Source organism: Parasteatoda tepidariorum, chromosome 8 (assembly GCF_043381705.1).
Source record: "Parasteatoda tepidariorum isolate YZ-2023 chromosome 8, CAS_Ptep_4.0, whole genome shotgun sequence".
Taxonomy (NCBI): Eukaryota; Metazoa; Arthropoda; class Arachnida; order Araneae; family Theridiidae; genus Parasteatoda; species Parasteatoda tepidariorum.
In genome coordinates, this window is record NC_092211.1 from 76,363,017 (window position 1) to 76,390,977 (window position 27,961).

At 29.2% G+C, this 27,961-nt stretch overlaps 1 protein-coding gene across 1 annotated transcript in view; it reads left to right on the plus strand.

Moving 5' to 3' along the window:
* LOC107449899 (cell adhesion molecule Dscam1) overlaps positions 1 to 27,961 on the plus strand; it is a 269,009-nt gene that overhangs the window by 117,406 nt on the left and 123,642 nt on the right. The window contains exon 2 of the mRNA XM_071184247.1: positions 20,365 to 20,685. Coding sequence (XP_071040348.1) covers positions 20,365 to 20,685 — 321 coding nt within the window. The remainder of the gene's footprint in view (positions 1 to 20,364; positions 20,686 to 27,961) is intronic.

Here is a 27,961-nt window from a genome sequence, read left to right on the forward strand (position 1 = left end):
TTATATATATATATATATATATATATCGCTTCAGTTTGCTTAAACGAAGATTACCTTCAAGTTGAATTATGAGTTGTGCTAGTATTGCTGCTGAAAAGCATGTGTATTTTCATATTTACTCCTGCTCTTAGTCCAAAACGTGCGTTTTTGAGTTGTGCCACTATTGCAGCCCATGAACGATATAAATTTAATAGTTTCGATAATTTATAAATTAAATAAATTAAGATGCGTTAAATACGAAGGGACACTAGTCTCGTGAAATGGGGCTAGTATAAAGAAATCATTTGCTAAACTTTTATTAATCAAAATTAGCTAATTTATCATTCAAAATGAAGATAAACGTTTAAGTTTAAGCAAAAAAAATCCTAGACGTGTCCAAAATAATGACAAGTATGCTTTTATATTTTGACAGTTTATAAAAACTGCCCACATTAGAATCCTGCAAAAGGAAAAATCTGAGTGTTTTAAATCGTGCATGGACTTGCTGGTTTGCAGCTCCCTACTGACACTTGCTTTTACTGACTTTCCAATTTTAGGCTCTTCATTGTTTCCCAGCTTCACGAATTCATCTTTTCGCGAATCCACATTTCTCTGCTGCGATCTGGAAGCCGGACTAGAGAAAATCTGAAAATACCAAAGGATATGGTCTTTTAAATCCGAACCAAGATGTTAGCACTCACTGCTTTGAGCCCCTTCAAAATAATGCATAGACTAAGTATAATTTGAAGAAATGAAATCCAAGTACAAACTCGTTTTATTTTTTTTATTTTTTTGCGATTACCTGAAATACTATACTGTCAAAGTGTGAAAAGAGGAGGTTAAAATCATTAAAATATTTTAGAATTAAAAGCTCATTCAAAAATCAGAAATTGGATTTCATCTTGATTTAAGTAACTTTTATTTACTTATTGGTTGAAATCACTTTAATAAGATTATGCCATACATCTAAAAATGTTTAGGAGAAAAGCATTTTATGTGTTGATAATACTTTTTCTTTATGTATTTATGGGTCAAAACTTACATTAGGCCCTTAGATAAATCGGGCAATGAATATTGAACCTATACTCTGATGCAAGTGAAGAACAAACCCTTATCCATATGGAGAGAACCCGTTTGAAATTTATTAAGTGCACGACAAATGGATGCCAATCTCCCAGCGCGAACGTATATCAATATCGCCAACTCTCATTTAAAGAAGCTGATGAAAGAGTAATACATGTTGTTTCTTTTAGACGATTTTCTTCTGCAACGAAACAAAAGTAAAAATTCTCTATCTCGCACTTGACATGTCAACAAAAGAAGCTCCATTTTTGATGGTTCAATCAACTCAATGCTCTTGCAACGTCATATAGTTGTTTTTTTCAAGAATGAATGTTTTCCTTATTTATCGAAATATGTCGCCAAGTCTAGGATGGTAAAATAAAACACAAATTAAATTTCTGTCTGTCGTGTTTTACTTTCAAAAGGTTTTATATTGTTTTTAAAGCATATTTGTACAATTTGATGACGAAATAAAATAAAACTAAATGCATGTCGCGGATGATTATTTAAATCCAATGCCGTAATGGGCTTTTCTTAACTTGCAACGGAGTATAGTTAATTTGAAGTCAAATTTAAGAAGTCTGATTAATTTGATTTGCAACTTTCTCAATGAATGCAATTTATATTTAGATATTAATTTCAGTTAAATAAAAATATACATATTGCTATTTAGTTATATGAATCTTTTGAAACCTTTCGACATAAAATCATTTTAAAAACAAAAGAAAAATAACATTCCATTAGTGTTATTTAGAAAATAATTCCCTTAATGGTTCTGTCTTTTGGAATCAAATCAGAAAAATAGTTCTTTCGATTGTTCATTCATATTAATGAGGTAAGGAAATGCATGCAACTTGAAATAAACAAGGAAAAATCGAAAAAAAAGTCAGATTTTATTGATTTTTCCTTAAAGAAATATATTTACGAAAAAGAAAACTTTATTTAGATAAGTATCGACTGCTACAGCATATAAGGCACTTAAATTGATTACAGCATAGCTATAGCATTTCGCAACACCTTCCATGCATTTGCTCTCTAAATGGGAAATATAAACCCCGTGGAAAATGCTCCATATGTCTACAAAACCATCAAGAGCAGATGACGAAATCGGATCCGCAGAACAACGAAAGAATGAACCAAATATACTTTTACGCTTATTTGGTCCGATTGTTGAAGGGGGGGGGATATAGCCATTGCCATTTACAACAAACATCGGAACGGAGAAAAGATTGTTGACAGAACTCTACATACTATCTACAACGGAAGTACAAATCCAGAATGTTGACAATACTGCTATTTCATCGTTACACAGAATCCAAGAAATGTGATGTGTGTACTTAAGAGTGAAGCAATATACCGACAAAGTGAAATAATGGACTAAAACCGAAAATTGTTTGGGTTTTCTTTCCTCCGTACGGAAAAATATCGAATTCCTATCACCAATTACTTCTCTTTTTTTTTATCCTTGGAATGGGAACGAAAAAGCTATTTTTTTTCTTATAATAAAAGAACTAAGATATTTTTCTGTGACTTAAAACTGGTGAAGCTCCCAACAGCTTAAAACGAGGAAATATTTTTTTTAATTTTTTTGGTTGATATTTCAAAAAAATATATTTCTGAAATTCATTTATTATTGATCAAAGGATAAATTTGTTGCAGTTCTTACAATTGATGGATATTGAAGTAAAAAAATTAATTAAATTTTTTCGTCCAACTTTGATAATGCAATAAAGAACCTTTCAACTATAACATTTAGAATTTCAGACAAAAAAAAGGAATGATATTCTCATTATGGTTACCTCTTACGAAGAATGAAACATACTCAATATCTTCAGAGTTAATAACTAATTAACATTTTGTAATACTTTAGCTTCATTTTATTCATTAGAATATGTTCTATTTTTCCTAGTCACCAGACTATAAATTTTGACTTTGCGAGAATTTTTATAAATTTTCATATCTTTTCTTCTAACTTTGAAAATGCAGTAAAGAATCGTTCAGTTATAACATTTAAAATAAGATTTCGTAATTGGGTTCAATTTAAACGCATTTTAATGAATAACATCAAACGAAAAATATTCAAAATATTTATTGACTTCTTAAAAAATAAAAAAATCCGACCATAATGAAAACATAAATGAATGTATTTAAGTTTATGAACCGTATTGTAGTTAATTCGTTTAAATGTGAAATAATTTATATTTCGCATTTTAATAATTAAATTTCTTTTTACTCAATATTTTGCAGTAATAAATAAACTCTCTTATCAAAAGTTTATGTTGTTGAATATAATTATGGTGTTGTTTTAAAAAATAATTAAAAATATTCACGAGGAAATCATTTGTAGATTAAATTACAAATTATTTTAGTTTTCTGTGAACATTATTACATGGAAGTGTACTTTTACCTTACATCCATATATGTAACTATAAAACGTTTTTTTTCATGCTTTTACTTGTAGTAGTTCAACTTTAATTTTTTTGGCTTGTAATTTTTATAAATAAAAGATTTATTTAAAAAAAAATTTCTTTTATCAAATAAATCTTCCTTTGTTTTTATAAAATATGCGTTATCTGATGGCCTTTTGCATTTTTAGTGCAATACAGTTAAATTATTTAATATATATATATATAAGAACATAATAAAAATTTAAAAACAAATTTGCTATAATTTTTATCCTACCTTAATTATCATGTTTTCTAAAATTAATCATGGATTCTTAAATGATGTAATCATTTTTTTTTCTATAAACTTTAAAAAAGGTTAGATTATTAACTTTTTCAAAAATTTCGTATTCATAAAAGAAAGTTCTATTGAAATTGGTATAAATTGATACATTGTTTAAAAATTTATGCATTCAAATCATGGCATTGCTTTGTCGGGAAATACATTCCCTTTTGGAAATAGCTTTCAACATTAAATAATTTAATACACTTTCGATCTCGTGTTGCACAACAGAAAGACAGGATTTGAAACTGAATTGTTGTTATGACAACGATCAAATTTCATCTCTTGTCTTCATTCACACATGTCATGTAAAATAAAATTCCACTCTCAAGTTTCATTGATTAAAGCTTAACCTATGTAACCAAAATTGCACCGTTAAATGGTGTGAGTCTTGTCTGAAAAAGTTCATTAGGTATGCGTCATTCATGCTGAAATAAAGACAAGTTTTAATTAATAAAAATAAAATAAATACAAGTTTTAATAAGCTAAAAATTTATAATGATATATAAAGAAATGCAGATTTAAGACATTAATCTATCCATATATTTTTCGAAACTCGTCCCTAAAATGGGCGGATCGGTTAAAAACTATACATACATACAAAGTAAAAAAAAAATAATTATGTGTACTTCTTTCCGCAATATTTCGAATACAGTGTACACATTCATGATCAATACAGATGTCCAAGTTAGAGGATAAACTAAATCGGTTTTTCACCATCATTCAATCAATTTCCGTTTTCAATTTTTCTTATTGGACGATTCGTATTCCTATTTAAATCGAAATGTATTCCTATTAGCTACATCTGTAACTGATTGATCATTGTTGGCTTTCTAGTGAAAAGGGAAATGAAGTGATATCAGCTTAGACATCTTTATTCTACTACAAAATATTCAAAGTTTTAGCTAGACGTTATGACAACGATCAAGTTTTATCTCTTTTCTAATTGGATACCTGCAAGTGACGTAATCGTTGGAAAATCAAGGCATATGTCGATTCAGAAACCAATCAGATTCAAAACACACACGTGACCTTGCTGACAGATAACCAATTAAATCTGATTTAAATCACACTGTCAGGCATAATCATTTCAGTTCTTATCGAGATGCAAGTACCTCATAGACGCCTGGGGACACGCGATACATCAACGCATGCACTTTTTCAAATATACTTCATATACATACATTATGCTGTGAAAAAGTCTGACAAGATTTTTAACATATCCTGCTAAAGAAATTGTTGTAAATGTGTAGCAGGTCTGAAAATATATTAAAAATGAAAAACGTTGGAACAATTTATACTTATTGTCTTTGTATATTGCATACAATTTAGCTACATCTTTTTGGGAAGTGTGTGTTACGGGATTTCTGATTTATTTTGTTACCAGATTTGTCCCTTTTTAGCTGCAAATTTTTGAATCCCTCTTAACACATATATGGTTATTTTCATTATATTAAATACACAGTCTGCTTTAAGCTACATAAATTTGTTTTATTTGCTTTTGAACAAAATTTTTAAAAAATACAAATTTTCTTTAGCATCTAAACTGAAGATCAAAAAAAAAATTATAACTTCACAAAATTCTGTAAAAGTTCGTTTTGATAGTACGTTTAACTAATATGTTTCATTATTTTAAACATATTAAATATTTGTTTTGAAAAATAATTCTCACGTGCTAGGATGCCTTAACGGTTTTTTAGAAATGTAATAATGTTGTAAAATGAAAATGGGAAAATAAACTTATGGCATTAAGGTATGAAATTTGACTTCTTGTGCCTCACTGTTATTAATTCAGTACACACACAGTGAATTAAACTTTTTCAAATCCTTTTTTTTATAATTCGAAATTTCTAACAACACACTAGTGTTCTTTTTTTGAATTTTAAAACTTTGTTATTCATTAAAAATATCATAAAAAGTTCGTCTATGAAATATAATCTTCGTTCTATATAGTGCTTTACTCTTTTTTCATACGATTATTAATAATTTATGAGAATAGTCATTACCATTTTATATTCTAAAGGAATGTGACAGTATTCGTTAGTACTAAAGGCTCACAAAAAAGAAGTGGGCATCTATATTATATTATATTCAAACTTTATTTGCAGGATAACCTTTTTAACTCCTGCTGCTTTTGAACTAAATTTTTTTGCTTTGACCTCATAAAATCCCTCACTGCGACCATAGCTTAACACTAAGCTGAGCAACAAGGAAGGCTTAACGACCGATCGTAATTTTGTCTTTTACGAGGTTATATACCAAGGCTTAATGAAAAGTGCATTTGGAAGCTCACATCAACCACCGCTGGCGGTATTGGCGTCGTAAAGAGGCTTTTTGTGCCCTTTACGACGCAAAATACCCTGGAAGAGAGCATTCCACCCAATGATGAGGCTGGCTATTGTCTTTGGATATTCACAGAGCTTTACAGTTTTGTGTAATATTCCCGAAATATACTATTACCACGTGTATAAGAAAAACATCCTGAGCAGACATTCCGAAAGTAAAACAGAAAATATAATTCTGTAGTTTCTTCTCAAATCAATAATCTTCCTCATAAAAATAAAGTTTTCTTGGATAGTCATAAGATACGTTAATCGAAATATACTGCGTTCTTAATGAGGATATTTCTTTTTTCCAATATTTTCCAATATTATCCATAAAAAATGATATATATATATGCCTTTTTTTACATAACATAAATCTGATTAAAAAGTAATCGTTTTATTTGGAGAAACGCTGCAAGCAGTATACTATGATTTAGATCATTTTTATAAATGAACTGATTTGTTTCAAATTAAAAAAATATTGCTCATGGGCTGCAATAGTGGCAAAACTCAAAAAAAACGCGTTTGGAATAAGAACAGGTGTAAATATGAAAATACACATTTTTTTCAGCAGCAATACTAGCACAACTCATAATTCAACTTGAAGGTAATCTTCGTTTAAGCATACCAAAGCATTTCTTATGCATTTTCCTTAGCAATGAAAACTTTAAACCCACTCATCTCAAAACATGATTTCTTGAGTTGTGCCCGCTATTTCAGCCCATGAGCGATATGTTATATAATAAGAATTTTAAATTTTTGTTAGAAGTTTGAACTTGAAATAAAATGGGCTTACAATACACAATTATTACATTTTCCTAAATAATTAAATAAATACACTCATGTTTAAATGCAAATTGTAGTTAAGAGAAATTAATCAGTGAACTTATGAAACTGTTTGTATCAAAATAAACAATACACGATATGAATACGGCTGAAATTATTAGATATATCCTTTTTATATCTTTTTATGTCCCCAAAATATATATTTAAGAGCATTTAGTTTCAATTTTAATACAATATTTAGCTGTCTTAAGCTATTTGAAAATTATCATGGTGAATGAATTAAATATTCTACATTCTAGTGTTTTAGTATTTTAGATTTTACAAATATTATAGTTAGTTCTCATTAAATTATGGTAATATGCATAAATAAGATAGGTAAAATCTTGAAATTAAAATTAAATAGAGATGCTTCGAAAGTAATTCAGCAATAAATAATCGATAATTTAAAATTTATATACCAAGAATTTTTTTTTATTATAAAACATTTAGTGTTAAAAATGGCAAATTTATGAATTTTAAGTTCTTAATAAATTATAAAATATAGTTCCTAAAATCTATTAATGTATAATAATTAAATAACTGAATTACTGGGAAATTTTATTTAATTTCCATCCATGTATATATTGGTGTTTAGACGTTGAGGGGAATTCTTGCTTATAGAACCTTTAACCTTACGTCCATTTTTATACTTAATTTGTGCTTTATTTACTACTTTACTTTGCTATATTTATTTTTGCTTTACTCTTCATAGCACAAAAAAGACACTATCTTTTTCAAAATACATATTGCAATAATAAAAAGAAATATATTATCTATTGCATGAATATGATGTTATAAGATATATTTATGAACATTTAACTTTTATTGTGTCAAATTCTTTATCTAAGAAATTAGATTTAAGAAATATAACAGCAAATTCTTTAAGAAATAATTTCATTTAAAAATTATAATTTCATTGTTTTCATTCATATAGATTTTACAAATATTTAATATACTTCTCAATCAATTATAAAGCTATTAGTATATCAGATTAAATTACTGAAATTATAATCTAATACAGATGCCAACATGTCTGAATTAATATATTTAATAGTTATTTTGTGGAACTGTTTGGAAATCGTTAATTTTGTGAGTTTTAATTATTTATAAATTTATTTGAGTTATAAACATATTTAAATATATATATACTAAATTAATTGATTAAAATATATTGTTTGAAATATATTTGAAAATCATATATCTATAAAGCTACTATTATTTCAAATAAATAACCAGATACTTTTATTTAGTTTCCTTCATAGCTTTCTTCATTGTTTATAGAATATAATTTTCTTTAAAAGTATACACATTATGTGAAGCTTACAATATCTATGACAAGTTTATGGAGTAAAGTTTTTTTCGTCAAATATGCTCCTAAAAAACTTTCTCGATTTCAAACATTCTTTATCATATTTTGAAGAATATGTCGCAACCGAAATCGCCACATTGTGCCGCCATATCATATTCTCTGCGCATGAAAACCTTATTTTCTTTAGCCTGATACTAACATTATATGCTCTACAATGAGGTTTTTCAGAATAAAAATCGCCAAATAAAATATTTTCGAATGTGAGAAACCGTAGTCACCTTATCCTGATATATTCGCATTTTTTATATCTTAGATAAAAACAGTAAAGCTATATTCTTTTCAGTCAGAAAAAAATTTATTTTCTTTGTCTTGAAATCTCAATGGAATAGTTTAAGAACAAAATTGTATTCCATTCGATATGTTTAAGTTTAAAACAATTTTTGCTTAAAATGTTAGTAAGTCTACGATGTTAAGTTATGATTTTATACCAATAAAAATTGTATGTATTATATATTGCTGTTGAAAATTTTCAAAAACTTTATTAGTATTTAAATTTGGGTACATAATTTCTAATAATAGTTTTTCGAATTTTTTACAACATTTAATTTAAATAAACATTGCTTACTTTATAGTTATAGTACATTCGCCTACAATGAGATTATAATTTATTAAATGTTATAATTCTGTTGAAAAGTTCTTATCAATGTATTACTAAATTGCTAATATATTAATTTTGAGTTGTAGCTTAGGTATATTTTTGAAAATAATGCTGTTACTTGAAAATATTTTCTACTACTTTTAAAATACTACCATCTTGAATGCAATATAAATTTTTACCCGATTACACATCTTCTTCTACTTTAAATCAATTTATTTTGAAAATATATAAACAAATAATTTATCAAATGTATTTTATTAGAGAAGACCCAACTTTTTTTGAAAAAAATTGGTATTAATAAAATTTTTAAAGTCATATGGATTCTATGCTATATGTTATTTTCGAAATTGCTAAAATTGATTTTAGACATCAAGTAAAGTATTTTTTCGACACATTATTTTATTTGAATGCTCATTTTTAATTTTATTATTTATCAAGTCATAAATTCAATTTAGAAATTATTAATTATTTTGAATAATAAATTCATGTTGTAACTTAAGCCACAAGAACACACAAACATCACCGAACTTCTATTATAGAATGCTGTTATAGCACATTATGATCAGTTAGCTCATAGTAAAAGCAGTAATAGAGTAGAAGCTGCTGGGTTTCTGTGGAGTTTAAAGTATTATAAATTTCTCAAAATTCCGCTGTCCTTTTTAAATTTCTTTAGGGTAATAAATGCTTTAAACCTGACACTTTAAAGCATTTTTTCATCACATTTCAGTGGTATTATGGCTGTTTTCTGAAGGCTCCATCGTAATATGAAATTAGGCTTTTTTGCGATGAGTTTGCAACTGTTACTCATGTTAGATCAAATATAGCCTATCTGAAGCCAGTGCTGTCTACGCTTATTTTGAAAATGGCGCTAAACTTCAGTAAGAAGAAAAGTCACAGTTTTTTGAAAGTAAAAAGCGTTTGTGATCCACTTTTTTATTATTTAAGAACTTACTCCAATGCTGTATTACCTTGACTCGTAAAAATTTACAAATACTTAGAATAAGACAGTGATTTGAATAATTTTCATCCAGGTGGAAGAAAGTCGCCAAATCGACGGTTTTCTTAAAAAAAAATTGACAACTTTTAAAATATTTAAGTTATTTTTCTGTTCTAAAGCCCAGATAATTCTTCACGGCAATATTATATATGTATAGTTTAGAATCATCGTATCACTTCAAGTGTACACTTAAACTATGGCTTTTGTAATTTTCTTGGAGACAAAGCTTCAAAAACATTGTTATTTGGCAGTCTTAAGTTGCTTTTGAAACCTTAGAGTTACTCTATTCTGAGTTAATATTAATAATTTTCTTAAAAAGTTATGTCTTTTTCTTTATAATTTCTGCATATTTTTCATTCAGAACTGTAAAATAGTGTCTAGATCTTTCAATCAGGTTAATACCTATAAAGCTTCAATCTCATTCCCTTATTTAGAGTATTATATAAGACTTTTTTCCCTCCATTTTTCCATAAAAAACCAAGACATAGAGAGTTTTTTATTTCTATACATTCTATTTGTAATTGCGTCAAAATCGAACTATAAAGCAAAGCAAGTATAAATATAAATAAATATTTTTAATAATTATTGAATTATATATTATTATGAAAATAAATAAACACGATGCTTTAAAATTTTACACGAAAAAAAGCAAATTTAATAATCATATTCAAAAACATGCATAGAAACACTCAGTTTATTTAATTTTTTTTGTCGTTTCGAACTTAACTGTGAAACATATCATTTCAATATCTTGTTATAAAATTAGAAACAAAGAAAGCTCATTCATAACGAAGTTATTTCTTTAGATAATTATCAGATTAATTATTTTAAAATATGAACGAATATGTAGCGATCTTATTAAAATAACTGACTTGGGCAACTTTTATTTCCTAAATAATAATTTCATAGCATGAACATTGGAACAAAAAATACTTTCTCAAAGAAACTATAGTCAGTAAAGAATGCTCAGATTTCCAATTAAAAAATAATAAATGCTAACATAAATATAAGGACGTCGTTAAGATATTTTAAATAATGAACGGATGTTATTTGCTAAAAATAAAACAATAATATTTATTTTCCTTGGATTTCAGTTATGCAAAGTAAAGAGCATTTTAAGCAAGATAGAATATAAGCGCTCGTTATTTTTACTTTAAAAGTATGAAAAATCCATTCCATAAGTTAAAGAAACATAAAATAAAATAAAACATGCGTGGAGAAAATCTTACATTCGTGTAAAAGTTGTTTGTGCTGATAATAATCAGGCGGAATCGGAATTGCTCCAACTAGTTCTTGCAGCAAAAAGATCGGATTACGTATAACTTTGCTTCAGTTTTCTCCCTACTTATTACGCAGGAAAGAAACTTTGTTGATGATCATCTCGACCTACATAATCACTTGGCTAAGTTATCAGAAGTTTGTGAGTACTGTGGAATGTTTTGGATTCATCCCCTACTCCTACTGAGATAGCTTTTCGTCCATTTCCCAAGTAAATTATTTCTTGCTGATTAAGAATTTCTTGATAAGTAAAAGTGAAAAGCAATATATTTTTGAATATCCTTTTTTTTACATCAGTTTAATCTTACGGATGTTCAAAGTTTCTGCTGTAATATTAAAATATATAGCTAACATGCAAACGTCTACATATGGATGACAAAAAATATTAAAAACCTAGTTATTTATTTACACGAGCAAAATTACTAAATGATTGTTAAAACTAGTACTTTGATACATTTGGGCTATTAAATATAGAAATAAAGTTAACAGAAATATATTTTTATGTTTTTTGTACTATATATTATTGTTTACATTAGTTATCCGAATTCATGATTCATATTTATTTGTCCCGCAGTGGACTGATCGTTAAGACACGGTTCCCAGCAGATCACCGAAGTCAAGCATTACGGGCTACGGTCAGTGTGCAGGTGGGTGACCACTTGGATCAGTCTGCGTAGGGACCGAGAGAGTGCGGTATTGGTCCTCGTTAAACTGTGCTACCGTAAAGTGCTCGACTTCGCGCGCAGGTCGTCGGGCTACCGAAGCGGGGGTGCCATCTCCTCCGCAGAGGATCAAAATTGTGATGGCATGTCTTCGGATCATTCTCCGGGATGTTTCCCAGACTTTCGCCAATAGCCCATTGTGCAGCTCTAGTGCGTCGTAAATTAATAACAACAACAACAATATCATATTTATTTTATAATTATAATCAGAATACATTTTTATTTATTTTATAGTTGTAATAATGTTTAAAAAATTTTCCTATAAGAGAGAAGTTAAAAATGTATTTGAAAGATTGTATTAAAACTGTTGATATTTTTTTATAATTTTAAAAGATGAGGAATATGATTTTCACATTGTGTTAAACAATTACGCACGAAGAAAAATGTCAAGTTCATGCTAAAGTTATTTCTTTAGATAATAATCTGATTTCCAGTTAAAAAAGAATAAAAAAAATGCCCAGTGCCCTTTTGCTTACCGATACTGGTATGGCCCTAAAGATTGCTCCAGTAGCACAGTCGATTAAGGTGATGCTCACACAGATGGTTAAAAAGCTCGAAGTTGTGAGTTCGATCCCAACAACCGGCAAAATAACCGGCGAGTATATACCGCAAGGTGCGTTAAATCTGCAGTAGATGAAAGCTCTCTCGCTGGTTGTGGTGTGGGAGTTCAGTGCTCAAAAGACTGTTTCAGTGCTAAGGTGCAGCATGTTTTGCAAGATACTTGCCACTCTGTTGTATCTTGTGCTTAGAAAATTTCTTCATTGCGAATGTGCAGCTCGTTTTGCTGCCACTTTGTTGCATAATCATGCTCAGTAGAGTGCTTCATTACAAATGAGTAGCTCGTTTTGTTCTCTCTTTGTTGTCTCTTGGTCTCAAGTAAGTTGCTTCTTGGTGAAGGTGCAGCTCGTTTTGCTGGATACCAGTATCTTTGTTGTCTTTTGTGCTCAGAGGATTGTATCATTGCGTAAGTACAGTTCAGTTTGCTGGATACCTGCCTCTCTGTGTTGGTGTTTCGTGTACTGCGATTGCTTTGTTGTAATGTTGCAGAATGGGAATTAAGCCTAGGGTGATATAATATAATTTTTAATAAAAAAATATTTCCTCTGTGAAAATATTCTAAAAATGGGCGTCACTATCGTGTTTCATTTCGTATCTATTGATTAATGATGTTTTTAAAAGTTTAGGAATTAGATACGAAAAATATAGTTTAATATTTCTTGAAGTTCTTTATTGTTTGGTATCTACAATATTAATTCAATTTGAACAGCTTTTTTTCTTCTTTTTTCTTTTTTTTTGTCGTGTGCCTGTTTAGAGAGTGGGGTGCGATTGTTCCTCTTTTTCAGTGGCGCCATCTATGGCCAGGAATTCGACTTCTGCCACACCATTCACGCAACCACGAACAGTTTTTAGGGTGGGTCACATTCACGCACAAAGGAGAAAGGACATAGAACACAAAGAGAGAGAAAGAAACATCCATGCCTTGCCCGGGAATCGAACCCAAGACCTTTCTGATGCATGGACAGTTCCTTGCCCCCTACACAAGCCGGTCGGAACGGCGTTTGTTACCTCACATTATTAAATTCCTCTAGCTAAATGATTGAAACTAATTTTATTGCAATTATTTAACTTCGCATATAAAAAAAAAGTTTTTTTCTGTCATTAAATGTCACTCGAAGCGTCAAATTATTAAAAGCAAAAAATTTAATCAAATGTATTTATTATTATAAAACTAGATTTACAAAAAGTTTTTAATTTTTTCCCCAAAGAATATCGCAAAACTCAATAGAATGTTTTATAAGGCAGAATATTTTACTTAAAATAAAAGCAGCTGTTTAAAGGAAACAGCTTTTAAAACTGGAAAATTTGCTTCAAAGTTAAAGTATTCGAATCCATAGAATATTTTAAGCAAGCAATTTTCAATTGTCCATGCATATTTTAGGGTATGTAACTACTGCATGCAATTTTTCCATAATTACAACGAAAAGTTTTGAAGTGCTAAAAGTCATAGTATTCAAAACATTGAAATAACAATCTCAACAAAATGCGCATGATGTAACTGAGTTAGGCCGAGAATTATTTAGGGCGCACACGCAGCAGATGATGTAACCATAAACTTGTTTGGCGTGGAAAAGGCCACCTTTATTAAACATTAAATCGTATCATAAATCATAAAACGGGTGTTAACGGCTGATGTAGCAATTCTCTTTGATAAAGGCCTAAATCGAAACTCCGTGTGCAGAGGAGTTTGATTTGTGTATTAAATCTGACGTTTCATTGATGTAAAGATAACTTTGCAATAAATTAAAAAAACAAATGAAGAATATTGTTTTTGTATAATGCACATATTTGTTTCACAGGAAATAATTTTAGTTTTTAAATTTATCTATTTGTCCCGGTTATGGATTTAAGGATTCTCGGATTAAGGATTTCAGGTTTCGTTCCGTTTGTGGATTTCAGATCAATAACATAACTAGTTTTTATTTGAGTTTATTTTCTAAAGCAGCTCTATAAATTTGAGTCACATCAATTTTAAAAATGAACTGATGGCATTTCCTTTCACCATTTAATTAAAAAACGGTGCATTGGTATTTTGATATCTTACGTAATGATGAATATATTTCTAAAATTATTATTATAGTGTAATATTTTTAAGAAAAATGAATCTTTAATAGATAGATTTGGTGTGTATTATGTGTTAAGCTATCGAACAATGATTACTTTTATAATAACAAGTGTAATATCAAAATTAGAGTAAAAATCATAAATTTTAATCACATTTTAAGAATATTGAATAGATGTTGCATAATAATCTTTGGGCATTGGATTCCAGAGATTGTTTTTTACTTTAAAAGTTTAAAGTATGGAAGCACTCAAGTGTATCAGCCAGTTTTCTTGTCGCTTGAAGTGAATTTTCATGCAAAATTTGGTGTAAGTGATCTTTACCAAACTTAAGTAGAAGGGCAGAAAGAGAAGAGTCATTCAGGGCGAAACTTCCATTTTTAAAATTCGAATATCTATTAGGAGCGATTTTTTCAACTAGAGCACCTTTTTCCTGCATTGCACAAATGTCACGAGCAGGTTCTGTGGTTTTAAAATCTCTGCTGGAAGCAAAAAAAAAAACCAAAAAAAAAAAATGAAGGCATCAAAAATGTTCATTTTTCAATTTCACATTCCATTTTAATTTCACATTCCAATTTCACATTCCATTTATCCAATTCAATTAACAACCCAAGAAAAACGCAAAATATTGATTCCGGTAAAACAAAATATCCTCTTGTAATTAATTTAAAACGTTAAGCTAAAACGTTTAATGTCTTGCGGGATGTTAAAATTTTTAAAAAAATGGAATCTAAATTGCAAACTCAATCAAAGTTCCAATTCTAACCATTATAATTCAGGTAACATTCTCTCCATTTTTAACTTTAAGCTTCAATATTAAATCAACTCTTGTTGCAGTATTTTCTTGTTACGCGCAATTTTAATAAATATGCAACAGTCAATTATGATAATTATTTTCCTAAAAAAAATACAGTAGATTTTCTACTTCAGACAGCACTCTCATTACGAATTTCAAAGCTTTTGATTTCATTAAATCTGCTAATCTAATAGCGGGAAATTAATTATGATAATAAATCATTCAAATTTAGAAAATGATATCTTTGGTTTTAATCGAAGATTCTATTTTAAGACAGATTAAATCACTTGAACCACCCTTTACGAACAAGAAAGCAAGGAACTCAGTCTAATGAGACATGAATAATGAATCCAGGGAGAGATTTATTGCCATTCAAATCACCTGCATCGCCTCTTTGAATTCAGTCTTTGAATGCTCTTCAAGTAATTCTCATTAATTAACTCAATCAATATTACGAATGCTAAAGGGAAACTCGAAAACTTGGTTTTCAATTCTATCCGGTTGTTGTTGTTGTTGTTTTAGGCTGAATAACGTGAAAATGTTTTCTCTGAGTTCAAAGAAAATTATAAGATTAATTTGGAGTTTGTCTTTCCTCGAGTGTGATGTGTGGTTTTCACGGATTGACTTTAATTATAATTTGCTTTAAGGACTTCTATTTATTTTATGGTTTGCGTGATTAAACATTTGAAGGAATAAAATAAAGAATGTTATAAAGCAGTAAGAAATTTTGGATCAAATTACGGTGTAAAATGCCGGCTTTTTGAGTTCATCACCAGTAGAATCTAATTTACAGTAAAATCCATTTTTACTTTAAAATATCATACCGTGATTTTTACCTTAAAATAGTATACCGTAATTTTTACAGAAATATTAATTTGTCTAAAGTGACTAAGTGATTTCACAGTATTCATTACAGTAAAAATTACGTTATATTAGATTTTCTTGTTCCGTTACATTTTTCGATAAAATGGATTTTGCTTATTTGTATTTAATTTATGTTTTGTGTGATTGAAGACTTGAATGAATAAAATAAATAAGGTTGTGCACTATAAAAGTTCCGAAACAAATTACGGTATTAAGTACCAGCACTTTGTTTGCATCACCTGCAAAATCCATTTTGATGATATCCTGTCAGAAATAAAACTCTTACATTTGATTATTCAGCAAACCTTGAGCTACATTTCATTAATTTTGAGAATAATTTCGTCACGAAATCACGAGATTTGTGACGTAGCACGAGCTCTCAAATCTATGACCAAAATGTTTCTTAACTTAAAATCTCATTGTAGTGCACTGTGGGAGATTGTTAATTGGAACTGCGAAATTGGAATGAAGGTTTTGAGTAAGCTTGGAAATATAAACATACATTAATTTATTTCAAAATTGATGAAACTGTACGTGAATCGAAAATAGATTTAGTCTAAAAAACACGATCTTTTTCCACACATCTTATACTTGTTAAGCAAGTCAAGGAAAAAAAGCATCAATTTTACTCTTATTAGTACTACTAAACTTTTAATCAGATATAATAAAATGCAATTCGATTTATAATAATTTTATTAAAATGCCTCAGGCGTTTTATTTAATGCAATACTACATGGAAATATATTTTTAAAAGTATTTCCTTTATTTCTAAATCGTTAAAAATTTATTCGAATGGTTAGTTCTGCTTAATTAGTTGCTTTTCACTAGTGCTACATTAATGGGCTACAGTTTAGCTCTTGTGTGACGTTACTGCGAACTAAAATTAAATTCGATTAATAAAACGATCGATCAATAATAATCAATAATTTAACACGTCTTTTTAACCTTGTAAGTTATTTTTAAAAAAAAATTCCACCGAAATTTTATAATGAATAAAATACTTAACTCCTATTAGACAATAAAGTGCACTTCAATCTAAAACATAATTAATGACATGCCCAAATTTATTCTTTATTTCAATTAAAATTAATTTATGGCATCTATTTTACTCAGAACAATATTTCAGTATTTTACTTGTTCCTTTGAGGGAGGGAAGTGAATTTCATGTTCGGGATAGTTGAGCCTTATCTCTGCGACATTTCCTGGTTTTCATTTCTCTAAAAGATCATTCCAAGTATTCTTCTTTTTATTTCTATAAAATTCTCCTCTTTTCTCGTATTTCATTTCCTGTCGAAGAGATAGTCGTGAACGTGATTTCCTGATTGCGTGAGCCACTAGGGAAATCTACACTCTCCCCCTTTTTCCCTGCACGTTTTCAGATGACCTGTAACGACAAAATTGTACTGATCTCATATCAGGGGAGGAATGAGACGTACTGTTTTATGTACTAGGTAAGATAAAAGTACTGAATGTTCGAAACCATTTTATTCATCTTGATACAGGATGAACTTCAAGAGTTTGATTTAGAATTCTTATAATACTTTAGGTATTATCAATACACTAAAAAAACTATGGTCAAAACTATTAGAATATGGTGAGGTTTTACTGTATGGAAACTCCTAAAAGCTCGGTAAATTTACCAAAGCCTTTTGGTAATGATTTGGTAAATTTAAAAACAAAATATATTTTTATAATATGCGATTAAATTTGGTAAAAATTTGTAATTTTATCATGATACCTTAGAAAATGGCATAGAAAAAATTTATTCGTTTAAATGTACTTTTCATTATAATTTTGAACACCAGAATTTCTGGTAAACCATGATTATATGAACGGAAAAATTACCAAATGAATAATTTAAATGCCATATATTTTGCTTTTATTTATCAGAATTATATTTTTTTACAAAAAATGTTATTACCGCACAGTACCGTTATTTTACTTGATTTTTTTCTTCGTGTAATGTCAATGTACCGTTGGAGTTGAACTATCAATTCTTTTAAATTTTTCGGGTGCTAATTCTCATTCTCAGAATTATAATTTACATAGTTGACAATTCGGTTATCCTTGACCTGTATTGAGCATTATTTTTTAATATCATTACATGAAAACATGACGTGAATTTTGACTAAGGTAATAGCTAAAAATCGGGGGCCTCTCTCATTTTTGGTGATTTTCAAATAAAGGAAAATAAATCTAAATAAATCAAAAACCAATTATATAAAAGTAAAGAAAAGTTGCGGTAACTCACAGTGTGACATTATTAAAAACAGACCGCAAAGTATATCATGGTAATTAGAAATGGGATTTCTGTGAAACTGATTGATTGATTTAACACAAATTTTATAGATAGCATTACTGATATTTTTTCAATTTTTCTTTTAACGCGTGGACAAGTATTAAATGAATCATTTCAGATTTTCTTATGCTACAATTTCTTTTAAAATATGACAAAGACTTAAATTATGATGGAAAAAAAAATTATGATGAAAATCATATTAATACAAACAGGCTATGTTTTGTTTTAAAATAATGAGTCTAATCATTTCTCGCTGTTATAGCTGAAAACAAAAAAGAATCTGAATTTTTCTAATAGAAGAATGCCTTTCTCTTTTATTTGTGTTTTTACCTCCAGCTGCAATAGCAAACTGTAGCTACATTCCCTTGTGGTTTACGTGAAATTTAATTTACGTGATTCTTATGAAAAAAGAACAGTAACGAAAATGCTGTTAATTTTTTAAGTGAAGGAACAACCTCCTAAATAAAAAGAAATTTAATTTTTTATGAATACCTTTCATATTCTTTTTTTTAAATGAAAAAGAGTTGTGATTTTAAAAGGTTTCTATTAAAAAGACAGAGTGAAATATGAAACTCTAATTTAATTTTACGATGAGGTTTAAAAGAATGTTTTAGGGTTATGAGATTTTCAGAGAAATAAATGGGAACAATTTATAAATGAAATTGCATGAATGAGAGCAACTATGCAGAAATTGCGCTAGTAGCAACATAAACTCTTTATTTTAATTTTTTTTCACGTGCATATGCATTTAAAGTATATCAAATGTGTGGAGAAAATACGTAGGAAGTGTTTAAAATCTAATATACAGACATTAAAAAAACGAAAATGCACATAAAATAATATAAATAACAGTAATAAGGCAACTTTCACCGACTAAAGAATTACATTAAATTTAGATGCCAACTGTAGTAAAGTAAAGCATTTCCACAACAGCCTGTTGTGGACCAGGGGAGGTTAAGGCGCCACAATTTTGTAACTAATGGCATGATTTGTTATTTTATTTAATAATCGTCGTTGAACAGCTGACCCAATTGTAGGGTTTTAGTTATTTCGTCCATTTGGTGAAAGGTTTGCTCGGAGCATGTACCGGAAAACGGTTTCGTCAAAAGCGAAGAAAGTTTCGTGATAATCGAGTATTAATTTTTTACAATTTTTTCATTCATTGACTCACATGACATTATTAAAATTGATTTTACAGTTATTTTTTTCGTCACTACATGTATTTTCATTTTCATCTCATTAATATAAGTAATATAGCTTTACACTATCTACCAATAAGTATTTGGACACGTGTGATTGGAAGAAGAAAAAAACTTGATTCATAATAGTTGGTAGAGCTTCCACGAGAGGCAATTACAGCGTGAACCCTTCGGGGCATACTTTCCACAAGTTCTTGTGTGACGGCTAGTGGTATTTTCTTCTACTCGGCTTGGAGAAGACATGTAATTTCACCGATTCACCGATTTTGGACGGGTAGTACACCCGTTAATTCGTAGATCCAACTCATCCCAGAAGTTCTCGATAGGGTTCAGGTCTGGGCTCTGGGCAGGCCAGTCCATTCGATTAACCCCATTGGTACCATACCAAGCCTTGGTGACCCTTGCAACAAGACAGCTGGCATTGTCATCCTGGAAGTAACAGGGGTCCACCCAGTAAAACTGCCACAACGTAGGAAGCACAATGTCATCCAAAATAGAGCAGCAGGCATCTTTCATGGGACTAATGCCTATGTTGTTCCCTACACGATATATACCGGCGGAGAGCGTGACGTATCTCAGGACCGCAGATATAGTCATTTGCATAGGTGTCCAAATACTTATTGATAGATAGTGTATAAAAATGTATATTTATTTTATTGTTATTCAATTTAAAGTAAAAGCTGATTTATTTTTTGCTTAATTTTAGGTGCAGCATCTTTCACCGAGCACAGAGCACCTACATTCACAATAGAGCCACCTAACAAAGTAATATTTCTCAACACTTCGGGTGAGTCCGTCCATTGCGCTGCTATTGGGAATCCAAGACCCAGCATTACGTGGGTTTTAGCTGATGGGACTCCCGTTCAGGATTTGCCTGGCATTCGACTTGCCTTGGCCAATGGAACTCTACTTTTCTTGCCCTTTTTGGCCGAAAGCTACAGACAAGATGTCCATGCTTCCACATACAGATGCATAGCATCAAATCTTGTTGGGAAAATTAGCAGTAGGGATATTCGAATTAGAGCAGGTAAGCACCATTTTATAACTGCTATTAAAAATGGTCAACACTACATAGTTCTTTATTGTTTCTAAAAAAATTTTAAAAACCAAACAGCTATTTCTATTCATGTGAATAGTAATTGTGACTATGCACAAAAAATACATGATCTTGGTACTCGGAGATGATAGTTAAAGTGCCCCTGATTCTCAACAAGAGGCTATGATTGGGTTTTAAAGATTCTGTTTTTAAGCATATCTATATATACGCACACAAATGTATTTAATAATAATATTTGAAAATTTCTCTTTGACGAGTCGGCATTCTGTACTTACATCTTCACTTTCAAATTTCTTACAGCTTTCAAATGTAACATATTCCTCATATACATATAAAAAAATTAAAATCATTTTATTTATTCATCACAAAGTAATTAGAGTATTAGAGTTTATAAATTGGAATCATCTATACATTAAGTTCTCGGCTGAACTAGTTTTATTGACAGAGTATATATTTCAATAAATTTAGTAATATTTTATAATTGTATAATTGTCCAATAGACCTGGTGCAAATCTTAATGTATTTATGTTTTAGTGCCCAAAAGAGTGAAGAAATATTATAACCGATATGATCATGAATATAATATTTGAATCATCATCATCATCTTACTTGGCTTGACAGCCTAGGGTGGGCTAAAGCCTTTTGTGGAAGATTTCTCAGGGACAACTAATTTTTTGACCTGAACTGTTAATTCTTTACTAAGTCTGATTCTACTGAATCGAACCATTGTTGTTTAGGAATTCCTTTTTTGCGTCAAGAGAAAGTTAGTGAAATTATAATAGAAATCAATTGAGTTTCTATTGACACTTCTTATGTATTTAACTAATATCATTAATTAATATCAGATTCATATTAAAAATCTCAGTTACTCAAGTGTTATTTTAGAACAGTTGTGCTTGATTATAATTCATTTCCATTTAAGAAAAAAAAATTTTAGAAATGGAATTAATACCATGCAGGGATTCCATTTTTGATTTTCAAAATAGAATCCGATTTTATCTATTTGAGAGAGAATGATAAGGAATTCAACTGCCGACAAGTTTGATGTATCGTTATTGCTCCGTCTAGTATCGTTGCAAGGGGCCTCCCTTTTTTCATATTTTATGCTCCGTATGAGAGCGAAGTCAACTTTAAGTCCTTAGCTAAAACTTCGATATTACTTTTTTCAACTGCGCAAGAAAGCAAGTGCATTTGAACAAAGCAGAGAACGAACATAATAATTACAATTTCTGACATCTCTTACAAAACCAACACATTTTTGTTTAAATATATTTTAGCTCACTATAAGTGACTATGGAATAATTCGTTTAAAAATTTATTTTTATCTGTCGAAGTTGAAGCAACATGATATTGATAACACTTCCATGATAGTTTAATTAATTTGTATTTTGTTAATCATCTTTTACATCCTTTTCAACAAGATCATAGATGAAGATCATGTTTGTTTATTAAGTATTGTCCCTTCTAAGCTAATAAAGATTCGCAGTTTAGTTACTAAATATGTATATACTACTTTGATGTTTTATTTATTGTGCATCAGGACCTGTTTCATATGTTGAACCATTAGTTCAGTATTAGAGAACAAGGATAATATTCTAAATAAATTAACATCCACTGCAAGTAGTTTTTCATAAAAGCAATGACATAAAAAAGTTTTTTTACGAACATTCTTAAACGAAATAAAATTTTCACTAAGTATTTTTAATAGCGCTTCTTTGAGAAAAATTTCATATCATTTCTTATAACTCAAATAATTATTTGTAGGTGTAGAATTCGTTTGTTACACAAGCTTTTTAAACTACGTAGCTCTATTTAGAGTTAATTAATCACTATGTAAAATTTATTAGTCAAGACGGGAAATGCCTAAACTATGAGAATTATTTAGTTTCTACAGGTCTGTACTGAAAGCTGTAAAAATCGTTACACTCATAAAGTATTTCGTCTGGTAATGAATGCAAATTTAATAATCTGCACCATCAACAAACCTTGGTAAGCATCCACGTTAAAGCAATGATTAAATTGCATAAATGATAAAATAATAATTAAGAAGTAATCATCTGAGTAATTATTTGATTATAACTCTTGAAAATATTAATAATAAATGTTAGTTCATTCTTCAATTAATTAGTAAGTTTAACTCCACGGTTGCTTTGAGATTCTTAATTTGATGTTTAGACTCGAAAATAATTGTACACTTTTATTGCATAACTACATTTGTAACTAAAGATTTATCTTTGACAAACATAATAAATTTAAATAAAGTATAAAAATTTAAAAAAAATTTACATATTTTTTAATATAACGTTATACAATGTTTTATTTTTGGACTCAATAAATACTTTTTTATACAATCTTACTAAATTAAAATCATTGTTTATTGAACATATTGGTAACAAATTATTGTTTATTGAAATTGGTAACAAATTAATAATCTGAAATACATTTTTTTTTTAAAAATTCTTTATTAAATTAACATATTCATACTAAGTATATAATTTAAGGTAAGAAAAAAGAATCCTTTTGAATTTATTAGCAACTAATAAAAATATGTATCACGAAATTTCTGAATGAATCATATCATGATCATACTAAAGCAATCAAAAGTACATAACAGCTCATTTTCATGAGCAATAAAAACCAAAACTGTTGTAAAAACTAACTTTAGTATTCTATTCACCTATCGTCAAAGACGACTGCTTCCTAACCTGACGTAAATCTTGACACTAATAGACTTCACACTTCCATTCTGCTTTGCTACTATGTGAAAACAGTTGCCGCTTTCACCTCACTCTCCCGTTGACTAATGATTCGCTAAAAATCACGGGGCGTGGCATCATTGTTAATGGGCACAAAAGCAAACCACCTGTCTTTAGATGTATCACTTTAGTCAAAAAAATGTTTTTTTTATCAACTCACGTAAAAAAATGTTTGCAGATAAAAACTTTTTCTTATCGGCATCACGAAATAAAATGATTTTATGTACATGGTTTTGTCGGAAAAACTGTTAAGTGTAATTGTGTGACGTGAATCAACAATGCAATATTTTGAGGCTTACAATTGAAGCTTATCAGTATAGAAACAATAAAGAAGTCTAAAAGTTATAATTTTCTTTATGTTTGTTCGGCTAATAGTATTTGATTGCTCAAAATTATGCTTTAGATTGAATAATTTACCTTTGGAAATAGTTAAAAACGTGAGAGAAATATAAAATTGAACTTTATATTGAATGGAATGAATATTTTTAATGCATTGTCACCATTGTTAAAATAATGAAGTCCATTAACACGTAATGCTAAGTAAATTGGCTTCATTATGTTAAATTGAGCCATTTTCAACAAACGCAATGAAACAATTTTCAACAGCAGGTATTATTAAGTGTTAACGAAACTTGAACAACAGAGTAGTTTTAATACCTATGCTAAATGCAAACTTAAGCCATTTTTTCAAATGGGTGCATTAAGTTTGATAAGTAATGCTCATCTTGTTTTTTTTTTTTTTAATTTTTAGATTTAGTTTATTTAAAGTGCTGAACCATAATGCATTGTTAAAATTTGCTCGTTGCGTTAAAATTTGCTCTAAAAAAGATCCTATTTGAATCACATTGACATGCTAATAAATTTTTGGCCAAACGGTGTATTAAATTTGATATCAATTATTGTCCACCTTAATTTTTTTAAATTATTTATTATAATTTATACTGGTGCAGAAAGAGTGAATTTGAAATTCAGCTCTTCATGCTGTACCATAATATTATTGAAAATTGCAGCGACCTCAAAGATTTTTGGTTAAGATTTCGGTTTGGAAAACTTTTGGTTTAATGATATGGTAAATTTAATAAGAAAATATTATTTTAAAGAGAAATGAGATTCAATGGTAAGATTTGTTTTGAGCCAAACTATTGATAGTGATTCAAATTTGAAACGATTATTTAAAATTATGCTCTTTTACTATTATCTCTTTGAGAAACGAATTTTAAATCCTATAAGGATGTAAAATTCCTTCTTCAACGAGATTTAAATAAAACAATTTCGTCCTATTAAAATAAAACACAGGTAGCTAACGTACTTCAATCATATTTAGTGCTTTACTAATATAAGGGCTAGTTCAATTCAGAGAACCTCTAAAAGCTTTGTAACTTTCAAGATGTTATAATAAATCCTTTCTGTATATCAACAAACATTTTCATGAAGGAGCTCTCTGCGTAATATCTCAAAACAATAACCACCAAAGATCGTAAACTGCAAATCAAACAAAGCGTTTAGTGTGTTGAAATAAACAGGGGACCAATCGCCAATGGTGATTGAATCTGACAGGCTTTCAACAGGAATGACAAATGTCCAATATTCACCGTGCAGCAGTCCCAGGAAGAGCATTCATAAATCCTAGTCGATAACCCCAACCGCTGCTGTCATGGTTGCTTGTGGGTACTTCTTATTTATGGATAAGTTAGAAAGATTATGTGTATCTTTAATGCTCCAATCGGAAGAATTGTAAGCAGAGTGAAGAGGTTCACCGACCTAATGTTATTATAGAATCGTTTCCAGCTTGTGATACTGATTAATTGTTGCAGAGAAGATGAAATTTATCATCAATGTATCTTAGTAAATAAAAGTTGCATGAATATGCATTTGAGAAATATCAAGAGATTTTTGTTTATTATAGTATTCAAAATTTCTTGAAAATAAAATCATAGAACTCACTTTTTAATCCAAACAAAATAAAGTTATAATTAAAACTGAAAAATAGGTTTTAGCTCCCCGTATCTTTGTAAAGTTTACTCATCTAATTAAAATACCCTTAATACTTTTAGAAGAAAAAAATATTGCATGAGTCTTTTAATAAATGTTTGGTGCATCGATAAATAATTGTTATAGAATATAATTCAGAGCTTTTATCATTCAATTAACTAATTAACTTCTTACTGTACTTACTTGGGTTGTATTTAATCATCAGCATTTGAATGAATAACTAAGTGGTGCGTGAGGATACATTTTTTAGACCTTCATTGAGGTGTGTGAGGATACATGTTTTGACATTTTAAGAGGAGTAATTAACTACTTACTGTACTTACTGAGACTGTATTTAATCATCAGCATTTGAGTGAATAACTAAGTGGTGCGTGAGGATACATTTGTTTACACTTTCATTAAGGTGCGTGAGGATACATTTGCTTAGACTTTCATTAAGGTGCGTGAGGATACATGTTTAGACATTTTAAGAGGACTAATTAACTTACTGTACTTTCTGGGGTTGTATTTAATCATCAGCATTTGAGTGAATAACTAAGTGGTGCGTGAGGATAAATATGTTTTGACTTTCATTGAGGTGCGTGAGGATACATGTTTAGACATTTTGAGAGGACTAATTAACTACTTACTGTACTTACTGGGGTTTCTATTTAATCATCAGCAATTGAGTGAATAACTAAGTGGTGCGTGAGGATGCATTTGTTTAGACTTTCATTGAGGTGCGTGAGGATACATGTTTAGACATTTTAAGAGGACTAATTAACTACTTACTGTACTTACTGGGGTGGTATTTAATCATCAGCATTTGAGTGAATAACTAAGTGGTGTGTGAGGATGCATTTGTTTGAACTTTCATTGAGGTGCGTGAGGATGCATGTTCAGTCATTCTAAAAGGACTTGTTCTAAGGACTCATTCAAAGAGAGACTTTTCTAAAAGGATACATCTTTAGACATTCTAAGAGAATATGTTTAGACATTCTAAGACTTTTGCCTAGATTTGTTTAGTTTTTCAGGTATGCTTCATTTCAACATAATTGTCAATACATTATTGATAGGATTAACAGTATATAAAACATTTAAAATTTAAACAGAAACTTGACTTTTGCTGCAGATCATGCTTATCATATTAATCAAACGCGTATCACGATGAAACAGAATATCGCAAGTAAAAGCAAAACATGACACGCCAGGCGAAAGAAAATTACGAAAAAAATAAGCTACATTCATTTTATTAAATTCAATTGATATTGGAAAATAAAATAGATGCAGCCTAATTTGATTTTCGGAGAGCTATAAGGGCATAGGTCAGAACGAGAACAAAGTCTAAATTTTCATATCGTTTGTATACAACTATTTTTAAAGCAATATATTCAAAAGTATCGTTTGAACGAAGGTTTGTATATGGTGCATTTGGTATAAGATTATAGTGCCAGTCTCACTGAAAAAAAATTTCAGCAGTACTGTAACAGTACTGAATAGTACTGTTGGAAGGAAATATGGCAAAATTAAATTTCTGGATCAAGAGAAGTTATTGAAGATTTCGAGAAAAAAAATCCTAGATAATTCTTTCGAGATAAAAATTAGCTTAAATATGCACAGATGATATGCCATACTTCAAAGTTGCCTTCTAATTTTACCATTTGCTGTAAAAAAAGAAGGTTTTCGCAGAAAGCTAGTACCCTTAAGACGTGTGGTGTAAGCTTACCCTGTCGCCCAGAAAAAAACTTTAACACAGAAAAATTTGTCAAGAAGTAATTAGCAATCCCCATTATTTGAAAGATGGACGATAGTGAAATGGTACTTAATATTTGTTCTGATAAGATTGTAAGAAAAAGGATGTAATTCGGTAGAGTAGCAACGAAAATAATAGCGGATTAAATGCCAAACCAGTAATATTTATTAGTTCTATTAATCGCATGCTAACAAACAAAGATCTTACAAATACTGAAGTTGTGTATACATAAATGTATATATATATATATATNAATCATATTATATATATATATATATGCAACAAAATAAATAAATACAAAAAGCACTAAGAAAATTAAGAACAACAATAAGTTTCATTTATTGCACATAAGCTGCAAATAAACAAAACTCATTAGATAAGTTCAAAATATAGATAAAACAAAGGAAAATTACAGACATATGAAGAAAAAAAAAAAGGGGGGGGGAGAAAAATAATAATAAAAAAATAGCAAACACCTGGAAAGAAAAAGGATAAAATTTTTCAAAAAATCCGGAAAATAAAAGATATAATCTTTTCATATAATCGTGTGGTCTGAAGAAAAGATTATATCTTTTATTTTCCGGATTTTTTAAAAAATGTTATCCTTTTTTTTTCCAGTTGTTTGTCATTTTTTTATTTTATTACTATTTTCCTTTCCCTCCTTTTTTTCATATGTCTGTAATTTTTCTTTGTTTTATCTTCATTTTGAACTATAGTTCTTTGTTTTAACTTCATTTTGAACTTGACATATATATATATATATATA